The sequence below is a fragment of the Mugil cephalus genome, chromosome 18, assembly GCF_022458985.1.
Source record: "Mugil cephalus isolate CIBA_MC_2020 chromosome 18, CIBA_Mcephalus_1.1, whole genome shotgun sequence".
Taxonomy (NCBI): domain Eukaryota; kingdom Metazoa; phylum Chordata; class Actinopteri; order Mugiliformes; family Mugilidae; genus Mugil; species Mugil cephalus.
Window position 1 is genome coordinate 14405081 of NC_061787.1, and position 23930 is coordinate 14429010.

Sequence of the window (23930 nt, forward strand, 5' to 3'; positions counted from 1 at the left end):
TGACGGGTTTTTGTGTTTCTAATGAAGGTTGTGAAACTGAAAGAAGACGTTATAGTGTAAGGTACCTTAAAAAGAGAATATGAAAAATGAATCATTGTCTGGAAAACTACAACTGAGCTCCACCATTTTCTGCAGATGCAGGACTATAGATGAGGCAGGAAAAAAGGTATTTAATAATTAACAAAAAGCACTGTGCACGGCAGGAAAACCAAAATCCCAAAAAATCTTCAACAAGACGTACGTGGAAACATGGATGCATGAAAACATGGAACATGACATGAAGACATGAAGGTAGCATTAACGATGCGACAAGGAACAAAGGGAAAGGCAGGGCTATAAATACACACGAGAGCTGAGAATTGAAAAGACACAAGTGAGACACATGAGGACAATCAAGACCGGTGAGACCAATTAACAATCACGAGACAAGGAGAAACAACAGCAAACCCAGCAACTTAACAAAATAAAACAGGAAACACAACATGACATGGACAGACGTGGAACCTTGACAGAACAACATGACACAGACAGACATGAAACCTTGACAGACTGGTTTAACAGGGAACTTCATGTGAATGCATTTACTTGCTCAGTAGTTTCCTTTTCCTTAAACACAGTCGTATGTAATCAAGTTTAAACATGCATGACAACATGGTAGTTGAATTTTACTTTATTTAAACTTCAAAGTGAATTGGTGCAACATACACATGTTTAAATACAAAAAGGGAAGAACACACAAGAGAATAAATATAAGAAAGTATAATAAAATAGAACTTAACTCAGCTAACTTGGTCTATAAACTTTGGAGTTTGTTTCACCAGTAACTGTTATAAATAAAAATAGGTGACTAATGTCAAAGGAAACCATATTTTAGGGGAGAACAAAGGATAAAATTAAAGTGGCCTGTTCATTTTTATACAGCAGCAGCTGAGAGGTACATTCTTCTATCACTGTATTCATTCATGTTTTCTCTGAAGAAAGACAGCCTTAAGCTGGGCTCAGACTACAGGAGATTTTGAAATTGAGAGTTTTCTCACACTCAAGGAGAAATGAACATTACAGATATTATTTAATTATTTATAATGATATTATTTGATTGTCTACAGATCAGGGAGAACTGATTCCCAGCACCTCCTGTGATCTCACAGGAAATTGTATGTAAACAAAACCGACTGTGGTGTAAAAACTTGCTAAAAAAAAGTCACCTTAAATTATAATATGGGCTGGGGACGTTATTTCTATTCCAACTGGAAGGAGAGAATCTGAAACTGATCAAACACTCAGAGCCAACCTTTAGAGCAGCATTAAAGCAGCATCATCAGTTGTTTTAACTTTCTCAAAACCATTACTATTATTCATTTATGTTCTGTCTATCACAGGACAAACACAGAGAGATCTTACTGTGAGGCATCAGTGGTAGCCACCACATCAGTGACAAAGTGAGTAATAAAATGCCAACAACTACATCTGTGCTGCAGATATTACTGTGTTTTTGAGGCAGTCTGTATTGAGTGACTTGCATTAATAAAATTATTGTAATTATTATCTGAGTTTTTCAGGAGAGGCTCTGCATCATGTCCAAGCTGGAGACATGATGTCTATATGAGTATATTTTGGACCTTAGCAGCAGACGAGTAGAGACGAACAGCTTTACATGAAGCAGACATACTGCTGTTTGACGGAGCTCAAACTTCAGGAGTACCATTTTAAGGTGTGTATCATTACATAGTTTCTGTGACTGTATAATTGGTTTCAATTGGCACTGAACTAAATAAACTTGTTTTTTGTGCTCAGAGAGGTGACTCGAACAGCTACAGAGCTCATATACACTGTTAATTATCTTTAAAAAGCAATAGCAGTAATGGTGCCGCTCACAGTCAGCTGTCAGGTCAACCTAAATCACAGTATGAACTAAACCCAGCTCAGATGATCCAGGGATTTAAAAAGGAGACACCATAAAACTACGCTTCTGAAGAAATAGAGAGACGTAAAAACATGTTAGCTTTATCAACAGAATATCAAAACAAAAGATGAAATGCTACCGAATTAGGCCCAACCTAATATAAACTTTGCAAAAAAAAAAAGTCACATAGTAGTAGAAACATAATGAGTGGAGAAATTATGTATAACATTAACATATTTATTCCACAGTGGTGTAACCAGTTCCAACTGGCCTAGAAAGCAACTTCGGGGCAATGTGATTTCCTGCTCAGTAATTAAACCACAATCACTACCCGGTTTCACTAGACTTCATTTGACTGGGTCTCCAACTGTAAATGACACAATTATGATGAATCTGCGCCACAAAAGAAAACAAGAGTTCTTCTGTAATACTGTAAACTTTAAAATATAAAAAAATATATATATATTATCAGGTAGGATTATTATTCAGTCTCTCGGAGAGTTCAGTGCTGTCTTCAGTATCTGTAAGGTCAGAAACAAACAGAGTTAAAGGTCAACTCATAGTCTGGAGAAATCATCAACAGTTTGTTGGATCAGTTGAAACAGAGTAAAATAATAATTAAACTCAAAGACTAAATCAAAGTAGCTCACTTTGTATATTTCTAAGAACCATGAATCCGACAGCTGCTGCAAAGACGAGAACAAGGACAACCACAATGATGATGACGATGATGCTGATGTTGCTGGTGGTGGGTGGGGTCTTGTCAGTGGGCTTCTCTGTTGAACAAAGAACAATTAAGAACAGTCCAGATAATGAAGATTAGAACGGAGGTACACTCCATGTTGATACACTCCATAACCATCAACATGTCCTCTTACCCCAGTTGGTTCTGATCTGTGTTTCATCCAGTTTGGTGATGAAGTCGTCCTCCACACCAGAGAAGTGAAACACACACTCATACCTCCTCCAGTCTTCAGGTGAGACTGATGAAATGTTCAAGTCAACATTCATCTGGAAGGATCCATCATGGTTGGGGAGGATCTCTCCGTGTTCCACTCCTTCATGAATCTCCTCTCCATCTTTCCTCCAGAACATCATGGCTCTGTCAGGGTAGAAACCTGTAGCGTGGCAGCTGACTGGAGAGGAGGGAGTCTTCTGGAGGAGAGACACTGAGGGGACGTCTGGAGAGAAGAAATAGAGCAGGAAGGGGAAAAAATATTTAGATTATTAAGAAATTAATAAGGCAGATACAAAGAATCAATTACAGTCATTTATTGCTAACATGATTAACAACCAACACAGAGTACAGATGAGGCTGATCTATGGTCATAAAATATATTAAAGAATTTATTGAACCCATGATGGTGAGTAATAAAAAGTGAAGTGATCAGTTATTTCTTGTCAAACATCTCTTCATGGTTCTCAGAAGAAGAGTCAGACTCATTGAACCCGTAATACAACAAATATACAATGAACAGCATAGTGTTCACCAAACTTCAGGTCATGTGACTCTACCTGTTCTCAGCAGAGAGTTGTTCCCATACTTCAAAATCATCTTCAGCCACTGGGGACAAGTCTCAGTGAAAAATTTCATATTTTCTTTTATTCTAAGAGTTTCTTCATCCCATTTCTGTTTGGTGGTGTCAGCCTTTGGTTTCAGAGCGGTCCACGTCAACGTCTTCAGATCCAGTTCAATGAAGTCTTCCCCGTCATAACCATAGAGCTTAAAACCAGTAACCTCTCCAGTCGTTTCATCCCATTCACAGCCAATTGTCAGCAGTAAAATGTGAACATCTGAGAGAGAGAGAGACAACAGCGATCACAATGAACAGTGATGTATAAATACCTAAAGATGATTTTAAATGATAGGGCACTCATTCAACAAACAGTCAGGACATTCATGTCAAACACAAGTCAGTTAACTGATTATTGTACTGCTCTGAAAGGAAGACCTCGTCATTTCAAAACAAATGATTTCACATCATTTAAATAGTCAGTGGCTGAACCTATCGCTTCACAACGTTTTATTTATTTACATTATCAACCCCAGGGCTGCTGCTCTTTTTCATTGATTAACTGAATGAAATGTGATGAACTAAATCAGATGGGAACCATCTGCTGGTGACCACTGTTGAATGTGAAGATCTCAGCCTAAAAACTGAAAGGTGGACTTGCTGAGTTTGTTGGAGATGTTTTATTCAAGAAGCTCTTTGGGTTCTAAAATAACTGGTGGAAAGAAATGTCCTCCTCAAACCAACCGTTTATAAAACCTGCAGTATGTAGGCCTACCTGTATCTTCATTGTGGCTCAAGCTCTGGATCAGACTGCTCAGTCTACTTTTGAAGGTGGGAGGTTGAATCTCAAAACAGTGCTGAGTGTGCCACGTCCAGACTTGAGGATTGTCATCAAATAATTGTTTCATCCAGTCCTGTCTTGCTTCATATATCATGTTGCTGCCATCACAGTAAGTCACCTGGATGTCATCAGCCCGTAATACAACCATAAACTCTGGTAGGTTTGGGACTCCAGAGGGCACAGTGATGTAATATATTAGTGAGTGTTTCACTGTGGAACAAAAAACAAATAGAATGCCCATGTTAAAAAAAATCAATAATAATTATATAAATAATGCTAAATTGAAATATGGACTATCATTTGATAGGAGAAGAAGTCTGGTAAAACATCAACTGTGAGAACGGCCAAAGCCATGACACAGAGCAACATGCAAGGACGAGTGGAATGAATTTAAAGAAAAGATGATAAAGAATGTGAATGTGATCTTACCTGATGATGAAACGTGACACAAGAGAAGCAGCAAGAACAACGTCTTCATGCCGATTTTTAATTATTTATTTTGATGAAGACACTGGGCCATCAGCTGGTAAAGAACTGAGTGTCTGAATCCGAAAGTAAATCCACTACTGGAGATAAAGACTGTCCCTACCTGTTTTTGTAGTATGGGTCTGTTCAGAGCACATGCAAGAACAGCTTTTCAAAATAAAAGCGAGAGAGTAGTTTCGCAATCACTCATTCACTCCGTCAATAAGTAAGTGGCGAGTGTGCAGTACAAGATTAATTAGTTTGTGGACAGAGACTTTTGTTTTTATTTCTATCGGAAATTATACTGTGAGTAGTTTTAATTTCAAGACGTTTTGATGGACTTGATTTTTGTAATTCCGCATATTTCTTAGATTTCCTAACAAGATGTGCACAGGAGGCGTCACCATCCAGGAAGGACGTACAGTTATAAGAACTGTACAGGTATGAGAACTGTTGCATTAGCATGTTGCAAAGGAACATTTGAAGTAATTTTATCTGGAGATGCATAGTGGGAGAATAGGAAGAAACACATCATTTGTTCATCTTGCACTCCTAAAAAAGTAAAGCCCAGCAGATATGATCAGCTGTTGTGATTTTCCTTGTAAAGTAGGGGGCGTGACCAGTGAAGACTAATATCACATGATCTGCATGTTAAAATCCTTTAAAACATCCAGTAGTTACCACCGATATCCACTAGAGGGCGAAAGAACACAAATAATTAAACCCACCTTGAGCGTTAATGAACAATAACACAACTCACTACTTAACCTTCCTGTGCCACATAAATCACATAAATTGATATAAATGTGGTTGTGGAATGTTGACTCTGAAAAAAAGCATACAATATATAGTAATTAGTTGAGAGGAAGGTGGCTCTAAATGTTTAATAGAGAATTAGATGATGAGACACAGGCATTACAGGTTAGAGAAAGTGGTCTGTAATACTGAAGTTGGATCTGGTCTGTAGACACAGACCAGATCAAATAAATTATTTTTGGTTCCTGTTCTACATTGTTATAATGGACACACAGTAAACTGTATTTTATTTTGAGAAAATGCAGTTTTGCCCAAAGGTTAGTGTCAGAAATATAATGTATACTAGACAATCTTTTGGAAATTGGAGACTTTATTAAAAAGTGAGACATTAGTAACTAATGTAACACAATGCAATGGGGGCATTTCTGAAGTGTGAGACAGCAACACATATGACACTTCAAGTGTTATTATCAATAAATAAAGGTTATTGAATAAGTTCAGGAACTAGACCATGTCCCATATCATTCTATTTCCCACACTTACCTCTAAAGTGTGTCCTAACCTTCTCTCTCTCTGTCTCAGATCTCAACACCCACCCTTCACATCCTTCTCTTTCTCTTCCATCCTCTTCCATCTTTCATTGGAGGAACCAGGTTAACAAGGATCTGAAGCTTCTTGAAATGTGCCCCCACCCTGTGTCTCAATCCCTGGGGTTTTCTACCATCAGCTGTTTACACGTTCAGCCCATGTCATGGCTCCGCTTCTCATCCCTCCATCCATTTCCCTGTCTACCAATAAATTTACTTTCATCATTTAAGACATGGTCTTTGTTAGTGCGATCAAAGTTTTGGAGCAGCGCTGTGGAGGATCTTTGTTCGTGTTCAGTGTTGTTATGATTCATGCTTAAAAACAAAATAATACAAAGTTTTACAAATAAACCAAACAAAGGGGAGATGTGGAGAGAGCAGCACTTTTTTTCATGTTTGTGACACTTAAATGTTTTAGATCACCAAGCATATTTAAATATCAGTCAAAGATAACCCAAGTGAATACAAAATGCACTTTTTAAATAAGGTTTTTATTATTGAAGGGAAACTAATCCAAACCTACATGGCCCTGTGTGAGGTTTAGATTTTGGTGTGACTCTCAAACTGACTGACTTTTCTGATGCACAGAAAACGTTCAAAATCACAGAACCAGTCATTTACCAATGTTTTTGTTTTAGATAACCAAGTCATCTTATTAAATTATGCTGTTTTTGTGCAAGAATACATGACATCTATATAATAAAATAACTACAGACTTTAGTCTTTGTGTAGGAACAAAAAAACTTCATAAAGATGTTTTAATGGGACATATTTGATTTACTGAGAATTAAAATGAATGACTGAAAACAAATATCAAGAGGCTTGGATAAAAAAATAAATAAAAATGATACGTATTATCAGGTAGTTTTGATTAGTTGTTGAACCAAAAGGAGTTTTAAAAAAGGTAAAAGACAAACTCCTTTTGGATTACCATGACCTGGATGACTGATAACCTTCACAGACATTAGTTGTTTAAAGTTAAAATTAATATGTTTTAGTGAGGGATTTGAGAGGATTCGGATTTGATAAAGGATTTATTTCCAATACATTGCTGATGAAATAAAACATACATGGGAACAGGGCTTTGTACATAATTTCTACCTGCCCTTTCAAACAATTCCTAAAAAAAAAATGATTTAGCTCTAAGGAGTCAACCAGGTGGTAACTTCCAGGTCTGAGGGACGAAGTCAATGCGGAAGTGCAGTTCAAATTGCAGTTCATCGAGTGGCCGCTTGAGGCTGGTTCCAAAAGGGAGCAAATCCCCATAGACCCCGATGTTAAAAAGCCCAACTTTACAGCGATATTAAACATGTCTGCAGCCTGGTGCAAGAAACGGTTTTGGTCTCAATGGTTTATTTCAATACCCATGACAACTGTACGGGGGGTTTTTCTAATGCGTTAAGTTTTAACATTTTTTTTAATAAAGGTTTAAAATTCTGCATAATAAAGGGCGTTCCCGCTTTGAGTGACAGGTGACGTACGGGCGCTTTCACTTGGCGCTAGCTACCTAGCTACTAGCTTTGGTCCCTCCCGCTAGTCTCATTGCTAGTCCCCGCTTTAGCTAATGTGCGATTAATTGTTCCAACAGATCTACAAAGAAATATGCTCTCCATGGCATTTATCCCTGTCAAGCCTGTCAGGTCTTGAACTGTCCTCCAAAAGAGTGTTGTTGTCATGCCAGATAAATGAAGAGTTTGTCTACGGTGTACGGACATACACAAAACATAGAGAAGGTAAATGTCATGTTGTGGTAATTACGAACTGTTACCGCTGAAACTGCGAATGTGAATGCTGAACGTGATTAGCGGTTAGCTCGTGCTAGCATACTAATGGCATTTTACATATTTTTTGCTTGTTTAGGTGAAGTGGTCTCTGAGTTTCTGACCTCACTGCTCCTGAGCATTGAATCAGGCCTGCAACATTTTCATTTCAGGGACTGTTTTAAGTTACAATTTGTATACTTTCATTTATTCGTGAATGTGTCTTTTAGTTTATGTACATGTAACATGATTTTTGTTTGTATGTGACAATCATTTATTTTAACACACTGAATGATAATTAGAAGGCCTTACAATATTATTGTTAGGTGATATTGATTAGACTAAGAATTACATAGAGCAAACCAAAGTAAGGGTCCAGACCACTTCAAACTGTCTAAATTAATATACATTCTTAGTAGGATTCGTTATATTCTATTTCATGTTCTACTAAGTGGAAACACCAAACAATTAATTTACATATCATCTGTTACATCTTCAGGCTAAGATGATAATGACACCACAAAACAAAAAAAAAAAAATAAAGAACTCAGAGCCAGACTTGTGTGATAAATTGAGTGTAATACTTTGTCAGTAAAAACATATTGTAAGTGGGTAGGGTGCTACATATGGTGTCTTCTTGTTGGTCACTAGCTGGTAGCTGACTGCTAGCCTGCTGGTGGGTTTTCAGTTGGACTGGGTTTCTAAATGTGTTTTGGGATCTTGGCACAAGGGATTGTCCTCTGTGATAAAATAATACAGGAGTCTACGGTGGCCCTGAAGTGCAAAACATGGCAAAAGAGAAAACACAATGATATTAACCAGCCTGGAAGTGATGGCCACCCTTGGGCTGCTCGGCTGGGAGGAGGCTCCACAGGTGCTGCCTGGAGCCCGACGCATTAAGTTAATGTAAGATCATCATTGCATCTATTTGTGAGTTATATCTTTAAAGAAACAGGTGAAGATATTTCAGCCATTTGAGAACCTCAGCTAATGCAGACGAGCTGCATTTTACTCAAGTTATTACTGTTAACGTTATTTTAGCTAGTTTGTATGTTGATATAAAAGGCACCAGCTTTGAGGCTGATTGGTGAGATTAGTGGCCGGTAGCCTGGTTAGAAGGCTGAGTAACTCACATTTGAGTTTAAAAACAGAAGGAAAAGTATTAGTCATGATTTGGGATCTTGTTCCTTTATTTCCTGTGATATCTCAACAGATAACTGGTCATTGCTGTGTCAGCTATTTTAATCAGTTAATGACAGAGCTTATGAAAAGTAACAATCAGATAATATACAAACTTCCTATTGTTCCTCATTTATTGTATTCCAGTGTGAATTATGGAGAAGATGAAATAAGAAGATGCTTTGCTGCAAGCAGAGACAGCAGGAGCAACTTAGGACGTGGCAATTGAAGATCTCTCGTGTGATGGACCTCTAGAAGAGCAGTCAGTATGCATGCTGAAACGCCTTCTGCATCCTCAGCAGGTATCTCAGGGTCACAAGTGTTTCACTCCTTAACCTGTACACCTGTCCTGAGTGGGGTAGTGAAGGCTGAGTTAGCCTCCACCCAGAGGACCATCCCTGACACACACAGAAGTCGGAGTGTGTTTTTCATTTTTGTGAAGCACTTTGAGTTGTGTTTTTATGTATGCAAAGTGTTGTATAAATAAAGTTTGATTGATTTGATGTGACGATTTGATTTTATAACAAAGAGTCGTAAGCACCACAACATATATGACTCATCGTGAACAAATTAGTCTTAACATAGATTCACATCTCTGTATTATCTAACATTTCAAGAAAACATGATAAATATATTAAATCTAGCAGCCAAACAGTGAACTTATAGAAAACATTTATAGAAAAATTTCCTTAAACATAAACATAAAACAGCGTACCTCCTTGTGTGATGCCCAAAAGCAAGAGGGAGAGTGGCCTGAACCTCTTTGAAAGGGATCTTAGCTGGGTTGGGCTCTGTGGTTGGGACTGAGATAGATGTGTAGGATGACGAGGTGGCTGGGGTGATTTATTTATTTATGGTATATATATATATATATATTTAGGTAATGAGTGATTGATTTATTCATTTATTTATTTTTAATTATGACAGAGTTGGACTTCCATAGCATAACACTGACATGTTTTGTTTAATTATTTTCTTAAATTCAGTGATGTTAGCCAATCATTTAGTTTGTTTCAATGGTCATGGTTCATAAAATAATATACAAGTACAAGTACAAGTCAGATTCATTGGCAGTGTGTTGAATGATAAGAGGTCTGAATAAGTAAGGAAAGTGTCTCCCTCTGGTGGTCATCTCGTCATTCAGCATTTAACACAAACACATGACTGTATTGACAGTTTTTAAAAATAGTACCACATACATTTCTATAAAGAAAAAAAATGTTTAAGTAATAAAAAGTAATAAATAAAGCTCTACAGTGGCATATTTGAGACCACTGTGTGGGAAGTGTTACCTCCAATATGTCATAGAGAAGATTTTTGTGTAACCTACACTGTGATTAAGGAATTCAATACAGTAAATAAAAACCTGTCAATGTGGGATAAATTAAAGGATTATCTTATCGTAAGTTGTGTTTTAACATTGCACTTTTTAAAACAAATAAATATTAGATGTTTGCAGCACCTCTCCCATATTTTCACATTGTTTTTTTTTTTTGTGGATTTATTGGACAGATATACGTACTGTCATGATATTTTGGGATTGATTTAGCTCAGTGTAATCTTCTACTTTGGTATTGCTAAGTTTCCACAGTTTATGATAATGATACATTTATGATAAATGTGAATAAAACCATGTTTAGTTATCAGGGTGCAGCACCACTGTACATTCTAATCGGAATCTTCATTATTACATCACAGAGGTCAACATTCTAAATGAGTTTACTGTTTCCCTGGAAGCAACATTTTCAGTCAGTTTTAGTTCAGCTACCGGACCAAAAAGATTTCAAGACTTGGAGAAATTTCATGACTTCCAGAGTTTTCTAGATTTCAAGAGATTTCAACATTTCATGATATCAGTACAGACCGAGAGAAATAAAAATGTTTTGCCTGCGATTGACAAAGGTTTGTTTCACAGACTTGCTGCACATTCTTCCAAAGGTTTGGTGTTTTCACGGTGACCTAAAGTGTTCTGTACATGATTTCTGTGAATTTTGTCAACCATCTCTGTGTGTGTATGAGTGTGACTTCATCAGCTGTAACGACATTTTACTTTTATGTCAATGTTCATATGATTAATCTTTGTCCCGGACAGAAAACCCGTGAGCAAGAGGTGGTGGCAGATGAGACGCTCTCCAGCTCTCGGAGGAAATATATATGGACGTGTCTACAGAGTTGATTTACATTATCAAAAAAATAATATCTGTATTAACAATGATTAAGTGTCAGAAAATGGTAATATTTTCTGTTCTTTTTACATCTCCAGTGTCCCACCAACCCTCGCTCCAGCCCCAGCACAGCCAGCTGAGACCAGAAAAGGTCAAAAACCAGAGAGGAAACAGAGGAAGGGTCTCTTCAGCATTTTTGAGATATGGTAGGCTGAGTGACACAGAGATTCACGTTTACTCATTTAGATATTATTTTTAAAATAAAAATATTTTTAGTTGACATTGTTTTCTCATTTTATGAATTTTGTTGTTACTCTGCAGAAAAAGAGGAAATATGAGGAGAAACCACCGACCCCATCTGAAAGGTAAGAAACTGCATGCTGAATGCCTTTTACTAGTTTCTACAGACATGTTTTCATTTTAGCATCATGTTGTCATTTTAGTTTCAGCCTTCATTTAAGGCTGTTTCCTGTTCCTGTGAAAATCACTGACTGTTGCTTGTTCATCTGAACTTCTCATTGTATCATTATTATCTCTGTGATGCCCTGTTTCTTCTACCAGTAGCAGCACCGTCAAAGAAGAAATAAAAGAAGAAGACCACAAGCAGGGATCCAGCTCCTCATCCCATCAGAAAGAGGTGCCAGATCTGGAGGAGTGCTTTCTGACTATTGACGACCCAATACCCTCCACGCCACCATAGAGAAAATCGAGATTTAAAGACAGACACAGTGTTTACTCTGTTTTCTTCTTCCTTCTCAGGTCTAGAGTTGGTTGAATAGTGGAGACTGGAAGAGCATCAGGATCCCTCTGATCAAGTAGGAACAACCACAGGGACAAGGTTAAGTATGTACTAACCCTCTCTTGTCATCAGTACAGATTTTAGGGGCATGGACGTATAGTTTTTGACCTTCTCGCCTCGTCTCGTCTTCGTCCACTTATCTGGGTCAGGGTCGCGGGGGCAGCTGCTTCAGGAGGGAGGTCCAGACGGCCCTCTCCCCGGCCACTTCCACCAGCTCCTCCGTAAAATTCCCCAGAGAAAATCGTCAAGGACTTCTGTGACACGTAATGAAACAACTATCTCCATACTGCTCCTCTAAATCCTTCTTAACTCTCCCAGTTGATTGATTTAGAGAAAGTCAAGGTGGGCCCACCACCCGCAGGAGGTCCAGGAAGGGTCCGGTGCAGTGTGGATTGGGTGGCGGACCAAGGCGGGGGCCTTCGCGGTCTGATCCTCGGTTATGAAAACTGGCTTTTGGAACATGGAACATCACTTCTCTGGCGGGGAAGGAGCTGACGCTTGTGGAAGAGGTTGAGCGTTATCGACTAAATATAGTCGGCCTCAACTCGACACATAGCATCGGCTCTGGAACCCAAGTCCTTGAAAGGGGTTGGACTCTCTTCTTTGCTGGACTTGCTCAGGGTGAGAGGTGGAGGGCCGGGGTGGGCTTTTTGCTTGCCCCTAGACTCTCTGTCTGTATGTTGGGGTTCTCCCAGATGGACGAAAGGGTTGCTTCCCTGCGCCTTCATGTCATTGAACGGGTCCTGACTGTTGTTTGCGCGTATGTGCCGAACAGCAGTTCAGTGTATCCGCCCTTTTTGGAGGCCCTAGGTTGGTCGGGACTCTGTTGTCCTCCTGGGGGACTTCAACACTCATGTGGGCAATGACAGCATGACCTAGAGGGGTTTGATTGGGAGGAACAGCCTGCCTGACCTGAACCCGAGTGGTGTTCAGTTCTTGGACTTCTGTGCAAGTCGCAGTCTGTCCATAACTAACACCGTGTTCCAACATAAGGTTGTTCATCGGTGCTCTTAGCACCGTGACGGCCTAGGTCGTAGGTCAATGATTGACTTTGTAGTCACATCATCTGACCTGCATCCGTATGTTCTGGACACTCGGGTGAAGAGAGGAGCAGAGCTGTCAACTGATCACCACCTGGTGGTGAGTTGGATCAGATGGCAGGGGAAGACGCCACACAGACCTGGTAGGCCCAAATGAATAGTGAGGGTCTGCTGGGAACGCCTGGCAGAAGAACCTGTCAAGATGGTCTTTAACTCCCACCTCCGACAGAGCTTCCACCGCGTCCCAGGGGAGGCATTGAGTCTGAGTGGACCAAGTTCCACTCCGCTATTGGCGAGGCAGCTTTTGTGAGTTGCTGCCACAAGGTCGCTTGAAGGGAGCCGTCAGGTTGAAGAAGGGGGCCTGCAGGGCGTGGTTGGTCTGTGGGTCTCAGGAAGTCGATGACTGGTACATGATGGCTTAGTGGTCTGCGGCCAAGGCAGTCGCTGATGCAAAAACTCAGGTGTGGGAGGAGTACGGTGAGGTTATGGAAGAAGGCTATCGGTCGGCTTCAAAGAGGTTCTGGCAACCATCTGGCGCCTCAGGGCCAGAAGACGGCAACTTGCCCACACCGTTTTTGGTGGGGGCGGTGAGCTGCTCATTGTACCTGGGGTCCGGCGGTCGAAGGAATACTTTGAGGACCTCCTAAATCCCACCCACATGTATTCCTTAGGGGAAACAGAGCCGGAGGGCCTGGGGTTGGGCCGTCCAATCTCTGGGGCAGAAGTCACTGAGGTGGTGAAGCACTTACCTGGTGGCAGAGCCCCAGGAGAGGATGAGATCCGCTCTGGGTGTCTCAAGGCTCTGGATGCTGTAGGGCTGTCTTAGTTGATACGCCTCTGCAACATTGCATGGACATCGGGGGCAGCGCCTCTGGAGTGGCATACTGGGGTGGTGGTTCCCGTCTTTAAGAAAGGGGACCAGAGGGTTTTCCAACTATAGGGGGACCACACTCCTCAACCTCCCCGGAAAGTCTACGCCAGGGTGCTGGAAGAGAGGGTCCGGTCGATAGTTGAACCTCAGATGGTTTTGGCGGTTTTCGTCCCAAAAAACACCAAAACCACGGGTGGAATCATGGACCAGCTTTTTACCCTTGCTAGGGTGCTGGAGGGGAAGTGGGAGTTTGCCCAACCGGTCCACATGTGTTTTGTGGATTTGAAGAAGGCCTACGACCATGTCCCCAGGGGCATCCTGTAGGGGGTGCTTCGGGAGTATGGGGTGGATGGCCCCATGCTAAGGGCCATTCAGTCCCTGTACCAAAGGAACGCAAGTTCGGTCCATGTAGCCGACTGTAAGTTGGACTTGTTCTCAGTGAGGGTTGGACTCCACCCTTTGGCTGCCCTTTGTCACCGGTTCTGTTCATAACTTTTATGAACAGAATTTCTAGGTGCAGCTGGGTGTTGGGGGGTGTCGAGTTCGGTGATAAAAGGATCTTCTCCCTGTTTTTTGTGGATGATGTGGTCCTCTTAGCTTTATCGAACTACGACCTCCAGTTCTTGAAGATCAGCAGCTCCAAGTCTGAGGCCATGGTTCTCAGTCGGAAAAGGGTCGATTGCTCACTCCAATCGAGGAAGAAGTCCTGCCTCAAGTGGAGAATTTCAAGTACCTCAGGCTCTTGCTCACGAGTGAGGATAGAATGGAGCGGGAGATCGACAAATGGATCAGCGCTTAACCAGTCTGTCGCGGTGAAGAGAGAGCTAAGCAGAACGGCGAAGCTCTCAATTTATTAGTCGATCTATGTTCCAACCCTCACCTATGTTCATCAACTTTGGGTGATGACCGAAAGAACAGGATCGTGGATACAAGCGGCCGAAATGAGTTTCCTCCGTAGGGTTTCCCGGCTCAGCCTTAGAGATAGGGTAAGGAGCTCGGACACTCGGGAGTAGCTCAGAGTAGAACTGCTGCTCCTCCACGTTGAGAGGAATCAGTTGAGTTGGTTTGGACATCTGGCGAGGATGCCTCCCGGACATCTTCCTTTAGAGGTGTTCCAGGCATGTTCCACCGGTAGGAGGCCTTGGGGTTGCCCCAGGACACTATGGAGGGATTATATCTCCTGTCTGGCCTTGGAGCATTTGGGTATTCCTCCGAAGACGCTGGTGGAAGTGGCTGGGGAGAGAGTCGTCTGGACCTCAGGGACAGTGCCACTCCTGAGGCACTCTCCCTGACGTCCATGCAATGTTGCAGAGGCGTGTCAACCAAGACAGCCCTACAATATCCAGAGCCTTGAGATACCCAGGGCGGATCTCATCCTCTCCTCACCTAAGGAATACATGTTGGTAGGATTGAGGAGCTCCTCAAAGCATTCCTTCCACCGCCAGACAATAGCCCCAGGTGACATCAGCAGCTCACCGCCCCCACCAAAAACAGTTTTGGCAAGTTGCTGTCTTCCCGCCCCCGAGGCGGCAGATAGTCGCCAGAACCTCTTTGGAGCCGACCGATGGTCTTCTTCCATAGCCTCACTGAACTCCTCCCACACACGTGTTTTTGCCTCCGCGACTGCCCTGGCCGCAGACCACTTAGCCATCTGGTACTGGTCAGCGGCTTCCTGAGACCCACAGACCAACCACGCCCTGCAGGCTGCCTTCTTCAGCCTGACGGCTCTCTTCCAGTGACCTTGTGGCCACAACTCAGAACAGCTGCCTTGACAATGGCGTGTGGAACATGGCCCACTCAGACTCAATGTCCTCCACTACCCGGTTGAAGCGGTGTCGGAGGTGGGAGTTAAAAACCATCTTGACAGGTTCTTCCGCCAGGCGTTCCCAGCAGACCCTCACTATTTGTTTGGGCCTACCAGGTTGACAGCTCTGCTCCTCTCTTCACCCGAGTGTCCAGAACATACGGACGCAGGTCAGATGATGTGACTACAAAGTCAATCATCGATGAAAAACCTTATGTTGGAACACGGTGTTAGTTATGGACAGACTGCGACTTGCACAGAAGTCCAAGAACTGAACACCACTCGGGTTCAGATCAGGCAGGCTGTTCCTCCCAATCACAACCCTCTAGGTCATGCTGTCATTGCCCACATGAGTGTTGAAGTCCCCCAGGAGGACAATGGAGTCCCGACCGACCTAGGGCCTCCAAAAAGGGCGGATGCACTGAACTGCTGTTCGGTACATAAGCGCAAACAACAGTCAGGACCCGTTCAATGACTCGAAGGCGCAGGGAAGCAACCCTTTCGTCCATCTGGGAGAACCCCAACATACAGACAGAGAGTCTAGGGGCAAGCAAAAAGCCCACTCCAGGTCCTCCACCTCTCACCCTGAGCAAGTCCAGCAAAGAAGAGAGTCCAACCCCTTTCAAGGACTTGGGTTCCAGAGCTGACGCTATGTGTCGAGGTGAGGCCGATAACGCTCAACCTCTTCCACAAGCGTCAGCTCCTTCCCCGCCAGAGAAGTGATGTTTCATGTTCCAAAAGCCAGTTTTCATAACCGAGGATCAAACCGCCAAGGCCCCCGCTTTGGTCCGCCACCCAATCCACACTGCACCGGACCCTTCCTGGACCTCCTGCGGGTGGTGGGCCCACCTTGACTTTCTCTAAATCAATCAACTGGGAGAGTTAAGAAGGATTTAGAGGAGCAGTATGGAGATAGTTGTTTCATTACGTCTGGGGATTCCTGCGGAAGAGCTGGTGGAAGTGGCCGAGGAGAGGGCCGTCTGGACTTCCCTCCTGAAACAGCTGCCCCCGCGACCCTGACCCGGATAAGCAGACGAAGAAGGTCAAAAACTAGAGAGGAAACAGAAGAAGGGTTTCTTCAGTATCTTTGAGGTATGTTTGACAGTACGAGTCACAGCTTCACAGTCGTTAATTTGGATTTAGTTATTTAGTCATTGTTTTCTAATTATATTTTGTTTTTACTCTGCAGAAAAAGAAGAAACCTGAGGAGGAGAAACCACCGACCCCATCAGAAAAGTAAGAAACTGCAGACTGAATATCTTTTACTAGTTTCTACAGTCAATTCATGTTTATATAACAGTCTTCTAAATCTCACTCTTAGACTCCCAAAGCTCAGCTTGAAAGGTTCAGGTAGTTCAGTTATTACAGTTGACTTCTGACCTGATGAGATTTGATGTGTTTCTCAGCTGATTATAATTTAAAATCTAGATGTGTTGTCACACAGAAACCTCTAAACAGCATCATACAGTGTGTTTGTGTCACATCTTTTTTTGACAAGAGTCAAAGTTTGATGACAAGAGTTGTGCTACCTTAACTCCAGCCTGCAGAGCCTCCTGTCCCTGAAAGACCTCTTTGCTGGCATCAGATCTATGGAGCCGGTCTGGAGCTCAGCTAGTGAGGTACAACAACCATGTCACACTCACATTTAACTCAAAATCCAGAAAACAAAATGAACAAACACATCTAATAGCAAAAACGTCTGTATTCTGTTTTCTTTCTATAGACAGCTATAGTCGGCTCATGTGTATGCGAAGAAAGGAAGAAGTCGACATACGTCCTTTTTCATAAGAGACACGAGAGTATGTGACACCATCACATCATGAACTGAGGTTCAGAAGGAGAGAGAGATTTAAAGACAGATAGTGTTTACTCTGTTGTCGTCTTTCTTTTCAGGTCTAAAACTGGATGAATACTGGAGACTGGATGAGCATCGGGATCCCTCTGATCATGTAGGAACAACCACAGGGACAAGGTTAAGTATGTACTAACCCTCTCTTGTCTTCAGTGCAGATTTTAGGGGCAAGGACCTGAAGGCACCAGGATCCCCCAGAAAGAGTGTCTTATTCCTGGCATTATCGTGTCCAAAGGAGCAGCCACAGGGACAGAGAGGTTAGTTGTTAGTTCTCTCCATCATCACTGTAGACTCCAGGACCTGAATGCACCACGAACCTCAACAATAGTGCCAGGATCATTGAGTCTGCAGGAGCAGCTTCTTCTCAGGGTAGCGGTTGGTACTGTGTGGTCAGCACCAACAGCCACGTTGGCACCGCACAAGGATGTAAGAAAATCACACGGTGACTTTTTACACAAGAGTTAAGGTAAAGATGCTTGAGACATTACCAAGGATCTCTCTTCTTGTAGGACACTACATCGCTGACGCTCTACATCCAGACTACTGTCTCTACGAGCCGAGTGACCGCTGGCTCACACTGAACAACTCAAAGGTCACTGAGACAGTTGGCTCATCTGTATGCGAAGAAAGGAAGAAGTCGGCATACATCCTTTTCTATAAGCAGCCGTTGTGAGAGACAATACAAGAAAGTTGTTGATCTTCTCTGTCACCACTGTGCAGTTGGTGAATGTGGAGGGTGAGGACAGCAGACCAAGGAAGACCAAGAAGACCAGTGTTGGGTAGATGGAGAGAAGCACCATCTGGAGGACACCACAACCCACCTCCACCACCATCACACCCCCTGGAGAAGGACACACCGATGGCCTGAAGGAGCTGGATGTCCCCCCTGCCCTCAGGAGGAAGGACCCCAGAGAGCCTGGTTCCTCTCAAGGTTTCTTCCTCTTAAAGGGAGTTTTTTCTTGCCACTGTCGCCCCATAAAAGCTGGACAATGAACAACTAACCCATTGGATATATTTGATTAAATTAAATTGATTTAATTTTAAAAATAAATTGATTAACTTCAATTTACTTTTACATCTTTAATGGTTAGATGGTTGTTCACTCTAGCAGTTTTTTTTTGGCTTGCTCTCTGGGGAAGGTTTGTATGTACAAAAAACGAAAAATAAAAACTTTTCAATTGGACAATTTTATTGCTTGGAACTGATTTATTGATTTGAATGTTGACAATTCTTGTTAAAGTAGAAATTTCAGACTTTTTGCAATCCTTACAGAAGAGAAATACACTTTTTGTTTGGTTTAACAAAGGGACCTGCTCTACTGGTACTCGTATTAATTAACATATCAAACTTTACTTAAACAAGCCCCTTGGGGAGGACTTCCAGATGGTTCTGAGGAATTAATTATCTTTATGTTTAGTATTCTCAATTTCAGACATACAAGACAAATGTTCTGCACTGTAGCTTTAAATTGGATCTCAGTAATGTCCAGGTTGATCCGCTGTGGTTTTCAACAGAGAGACAGGAGTCTGTGGTAAAACACCCATGTCCCGCAACATTGTCATGAGCTCTTTGGAGGACTCATGTCCTAAACTTTGATGAAAGTCCAATTTGCACAACCTGATCACCACTGAATGCTTCTCCATGAGGAGCCCACACTCTAAGCAAGAGGTCATCTTGGAGGAAATACCCCTGCTTAGTTTTTCCCAACTGAGATACAGGAAAAACTAGGTCTTACGTTCTTCAAGGATGGGTCATCCCTCTGCTCGTTCACCAACTCTGAATGAGAAACAAAGTTCATTTGGTACTGAAAACTTTAACTCACAAAACCTTTCTAGAACCGCACCATTAATATTATTCAGAGCACCTGTCATTGCATCAGTCAGTGGTTCTGACCATGAAGCACATGTATCAGATGTTTCTGTGTAGTGGCTATTTATCTCAAACTAACGAGAGGCAAAAACTTCATAAACAAGCTAAATTCAAATCAAACGGCCACTGAGATAAAGGATTTATTTCCAATACAATGCTGATGAACCATATCATACATGGGAACAGGGTTCTCTACTAACAGCAGCAGCAGCTTCTTTGTTTTTCCATTCCCAGACACTTAACAGACTCAGAATTTATTTTGCCAAAATGTATTTGCAGAAACAGCCTCCACAGTAGTAACCTGTAACCCTGAAGCACTTGGCATCCGGTACAGACACTTCGACCTACACTATAAACACCGCCATCAGTATACTATTACAAACACAAGTTCACTCGTGAACTAAATGGAGGATGATGATCACTTGAAGTCAAACGAGAATGAAGACGGAGTGAGACACTGACACAGGTCAGTGTATTTTTACACAAAGCAAAGCTGACAACATTACAGACAGAGATGGAGAAAGACTGACAACCTGCACGAAGAACATCAGCAGGTCAGTGAGGACATAGGGAGGGGAAGACAAGAAATTAATGAGGAGTATTTTTTAACTCAAAATACAATGAATAAATGCTCCTAAATTAGGATATTATCTGTCAGGGCAGTCAGAGCTTAATACAACTCACATCATCTCAAAGCCTCTCTTGGGAAACCCGAAAGACAGTTTATGTAATAAATGACCTTTGATTTGTATATGGGAATATCATTGTCAACAAACAGACCCTGGATTAGGAATATCATTGTCAACAAACAGACCCCAAAAGATTCAACCAATTCAGGTGAAAAACACTAACACACACACACACTTGTTGTGTAAATTATTCCTGTCTTCCTGACTAAATTTAAATATAATTGTGGAAAAAATGTGTTCTAAAATATTATTCAAAATACCAAATAGATCAAAAGCATCCCCTAAAATGGCATTTTTCTTTTGTCTCACCTTATAATGAGATGTATAATGAGTAATAATAATTACACCTCTATAATGACAAACTGACATGTCAAATATAACTATTTAAATTAGTTTGAAATGTAATTTTTTTGTAGGATTTTGTTTATATATGTGTCTTTTAATTGTTAAAACAGTCAGTTTAATAATCAACATATTTTAAATAATAGTAATAATGCACTTAACCTTTTAGTAGTTTGAAGGAAGTCAAATTTTATCTGAAATTGATGTTTATTCAATGTTAATGTGACTTTCTTCACTTAATGGTGAAGGATTTAATTAGCTCTTTTTTTAATACACTTTTTAAGACTCGTGAGTATTTCTAACAGGGTTGCACTACACTGTAACGAATTTCCTCTTTACAGTAAATACCATGCAAAAAAAAGTTGCCAATAAAGTGCTGTAAAAGTGTTTTAAATTTCTATAAAAATAATTAAAGTATATTACTGGATACTTTTTACAGTTGTGTGATGTATATAAATTACAGCAATGTGTTGTTGTTTTACAGTAGAAACAACCACTAATTATATTTTAGTTTACAACATTATCTTGTATTGCGTTCAAATTACACCAGTTACCTGGCAACTAATGTTTCCAGTAAATACCTGTTATTCATATCAGTATGTTATTGTAGAATGGTTTTACAATTAATCTTTGTTTGTTTGTCACATTTAGCAAATTAAGCACACTGTGATTGGTGATAATCCAAAATGTATCAACACTACATTACATTATCTTCAGCTGTTAAATAAAACAAGTCAGTGCTGCAAAAAGAAAATAAAACATTTATTAGGACTCAAGAAGGCATAAACACAAGACACACTGCCCAAGACTAGTGCTGCATAGCCACTCAGTGTAATTTGTAGCAACAAAGTCAAAACGTGTTTTACATGTAAAAACTAACCTTATTTTGGAATGACTGTTGTTAATAAAATGCCATTGTCCTTTCTTTTGCAACAGGCTCAAAGTCATTCAAAGTCCATTAATCTTTGACGAAGTGCAGAGACATGAAGCCTGACACTGTTGTTCGTCTTTTCATGCACCTTCCCACTTATTGGACTGATCCACTTTGTCATCTCTGTATCAAAGGGGATTCATATAGTCTCTATTTTTGCAACAGCCTCAAAAAATACACCTGGAGACTCAGGAAGCAGCATTGTTCTCTCAAAGTCAGCTGCTGTTGAGAACACCTGTTAGACAAAGAAAAGGTAAACTGAAAACACCATTTTGAATTGATGACATTATCATCACCCTCAGCTCCAATTTTGAGGGTAACGTGATCAGATTTATAGAATTTTCAAAAGCTTCAACATACAGAATCATAATTTTACACTTAAATCAGCCTCAGAGGCTGGTCCAGAGAATGAAACTAAATTTGGATCTTGCCCCAGTTCTTCCATGAATGCAGACCCTCTCATTGTCTTCCTTCTTTTTGTGTAATCTGAGTTCATTTGAGGTTGAGGTCAGGCTTCCGTGAGGACAAATCATCTATTGGCTATGGACTTCTTTGGGATATTGGCAGTTCTGTTGACACTGACAGTGTCATGCTGCATAATACATTTCTCCTGAGTGCTTGCATGATGAATCAGCCAGTACCTCTTTGTATTCACCAGTTCTGACCTAATCTCACTTTCCATTTGCAGAAATTCTACTCCAGATTACCTCTGACAAACTCTTCCAAACATTGTAGATTTTACACAAGTTTTGAAAGTAGACAAAGATAACCCAAACTAACAAATAAAACAGAAATATTGCACTTTTGTATTTATTTATTCAGTAAAATTTAATTATTTGTACATATCTGTGAGGCGCCAAACTAAGGAACTGTCGAGGTGCTATGTCTGTCTTTTATTTTGTGATCATGTTTTGAATTTTCCTGTTTTATTTTGTCAAGTTGCCTAGTTTCCTTTCTGTCCTGCTTCCTTGTGGTTTTGTCATGCCAGTGTCATGTTTTGTGTTTCCTGTTTTATTTTGTCAAGTTTCCAGATTTTCTGTCTTGTGCTGCTTTGTCTCTTGATTGTTAATTTGTCTCACCTGTTTTGATTATCCTCATGTGTCTCACCTGTGTCTTGTCAGCCCTGAGCCCTCTTGTGTATATATAGCCCTGCCTTTCCCTTTGTTCTGTGTCGCATTGTTGATGTTAGCGCCATGTGCCCATGTCTTGTTTCATGTTGCCATGTTCTTTGTGTCCTTGCCGTATCATGATTCCTTTTGATTCTTGGATTTTGGATTTTCCTGCATTGCGCAGAGCTTTCTGTTAATTATTAAATACCTTTTGTTGAACTCCCTGCCTCATCTGTAGTCCTGCATCTGGGTCCTCACCTCCTACTACCTCTACCCTACCTGACAGGAACCCTTGTTTTCAGTATCTGCTGTGACCCCATTGTGCATTAATGACAGCTACATTTTTGAGTTCTGAGTCAGTTCTGAGATTTTGGGTTTTCTCACAAGAACTGCTTGTTTCAGGTCCTTCCACAACATTTCTATTGGATTAAGGACAGGACGTAACCATTTTTTTTTTTTTTTTTTTTTTTTTTTGTAGAACGACTTGTGTGCTTGGGTTTGTTGTTGTACTGTCTGACCCAGTCAGTCTTCAGATTCAGCTCATGGACAGATGTCCTGACATTGCCTTCTAGAATTTGTTGGTATAATTCCAAATTCGTTGGTCCATCAATGATGGTGAACTTTCCCCACACAGATGCAGCAAAAGAGGTCCAAACAAGAACAATACCCCTCCTATATTTTATGGAGGATGAGGTTCTAATGCTGGGCTCCAGTGTTGTTTACTTCCATACATCTTCCTCTTATTTAAACCAAGCACAACAGGCTTGTCCACATGATGTTGATCAAACTGCAGACCAGCATGAATGTTCTTTTTGGAGACCAGTTGCTTTGTCTTTCCACACTGCCATCACACCATGGTTGTTCATTGTTCTCCTGATGGTCGATTCATGAACATTCACGTTAGTCAATGTGAGAGAGGCCTTCTGGACTCCAATTTGACCATGAACTTAACTTATAATCCTTTCCCAGATATGCACTACAGGCTAGTTTTCCTGAATTAACCAATGACAAATCATATTTTTTTCATTTGTTTGATGTTTTTTGTCTACTGTGTGAAAATTCACTGATGAATTTATAGAACTCTTTTAAATGCCACTGATATATATGGCTACATACTGTATATCCTATAACCTTACTTGACCTTATTTCCTTGTGTGTTGTAGGCTTCCCTTATATCTGTGAGTTGCTCTGTGTGTGTGAGGGGAAGTGGGGTGGCAGTATATTTGTGTTGCTGGGCAATAGTGGTCCAAAAACTGGGTTTATTTTTAGTTTCTTTCTCTTACTCCTCCGTTTGTCCTCTTTTGTGACGCTTAGTAGAATTTTCTTTTCACTCGTGGGTCTGACTTATCTTGTCCCGTATCTTGTCCTGTCCAGTGTAGTTCTTTGTTCGTCTTTCTGTTACAGTAACTGCTTATCTGTTCATTGTTACAAGGGTAAAAACTGGTTCTACCAGT

The 23930-nt window shown here is 41.1% G+C and overlaps 1 protein-coding gene and 2 long non-coding RNA genes across 4 annotated transcripts; 2 read left to right on the forward strand and 1 right to left on the reverse strand.

Annotated features, from left to right (window-relative positions):
- Positions 1-700: 700 nt before the first annotated feature.
- On the reverse strand, positions 701-4822 carry LOC124995791 (major histocompatibility complex class I-related gene protein-like). The gene is made up of 6 exons (XM_047568468.1): positions 4688-4822; positions 4193-4468; positions 3419-3697; positions 2782-3084; positions 2554-2679; positions 701-2424 (listed from the first exon to the last, which is right to left on the reverse strand). Exons 1-6 carry the CDS (start codon positions 4734-4736, stop codon positions 2372-2374), a joined length of 1086 nt encoding a protein of 361 aa, XP_047424424.1. The 5' UTR covers positions 4737-4822; the 3' UTR covers positions 701-2371.
- A 2831-nt stretch (positions 4823-7653) lies between these two features.
- Positions 7654-12097, forward strand: LOC124995912. Of its 2 annotated transcripts, none has more exons than XR_007110773.1 (5): positions 7654-7799; positions 11098-11376; positions 11492-11535; positions 11732-11807; positions 11930-12097. It is a non-coding gene; the product is annotated as an uncharacterized LOC124995912 (long non-coding RNA). The 2 variants fall into 2 exon arrangements; XR_007110772.1 differs by having other exon boundaries at positions 11269-11376.
- A 4619-nt stretch (positions 12098-16716) lies between these two features.
- LOC124995845 lies at positions 16717-18689 on the forward strand. Its single transcript, XR_007110763.1, has 7 exons — positions 16717-16776; positions 16874-16920; positions 17225-17303; positions 17408-17483; positions 17578-17962; positions 18046-18128; positions 18257-18689. It is a non-coding gene; the product is annotated as an uncharacterized LOC124995845 (long non-coding RNA).
- Positions 18690-23930: the final 5241 nt, after the last annotated feature.

Excerpts from the sequence above, each read along its gene's own strand:
- LOC124995791 (XM_047568468.1), bottom strand. The coding sequence starts at position 4,736 with ATGAAGACGTTGTTCTTGCTGCTTCTCTTGTGTCACGTTTCATCATCA. Across the intron at positions 2,680-2,781 it reads ACAGATCAGAACCAACTGGG|AGAAGCCCACTGACAAGACC; the intron begins GTAAGAGGACAT and ends TTTGTTCAACAG. Across the intron at positions 2,425-2,553 it reads GGTTCTTAGAAATATACAAA|ATACTGAAGACAGCACTGAA; the intron begins GTGAGCTACTTT and ends CTGACCTTACAG.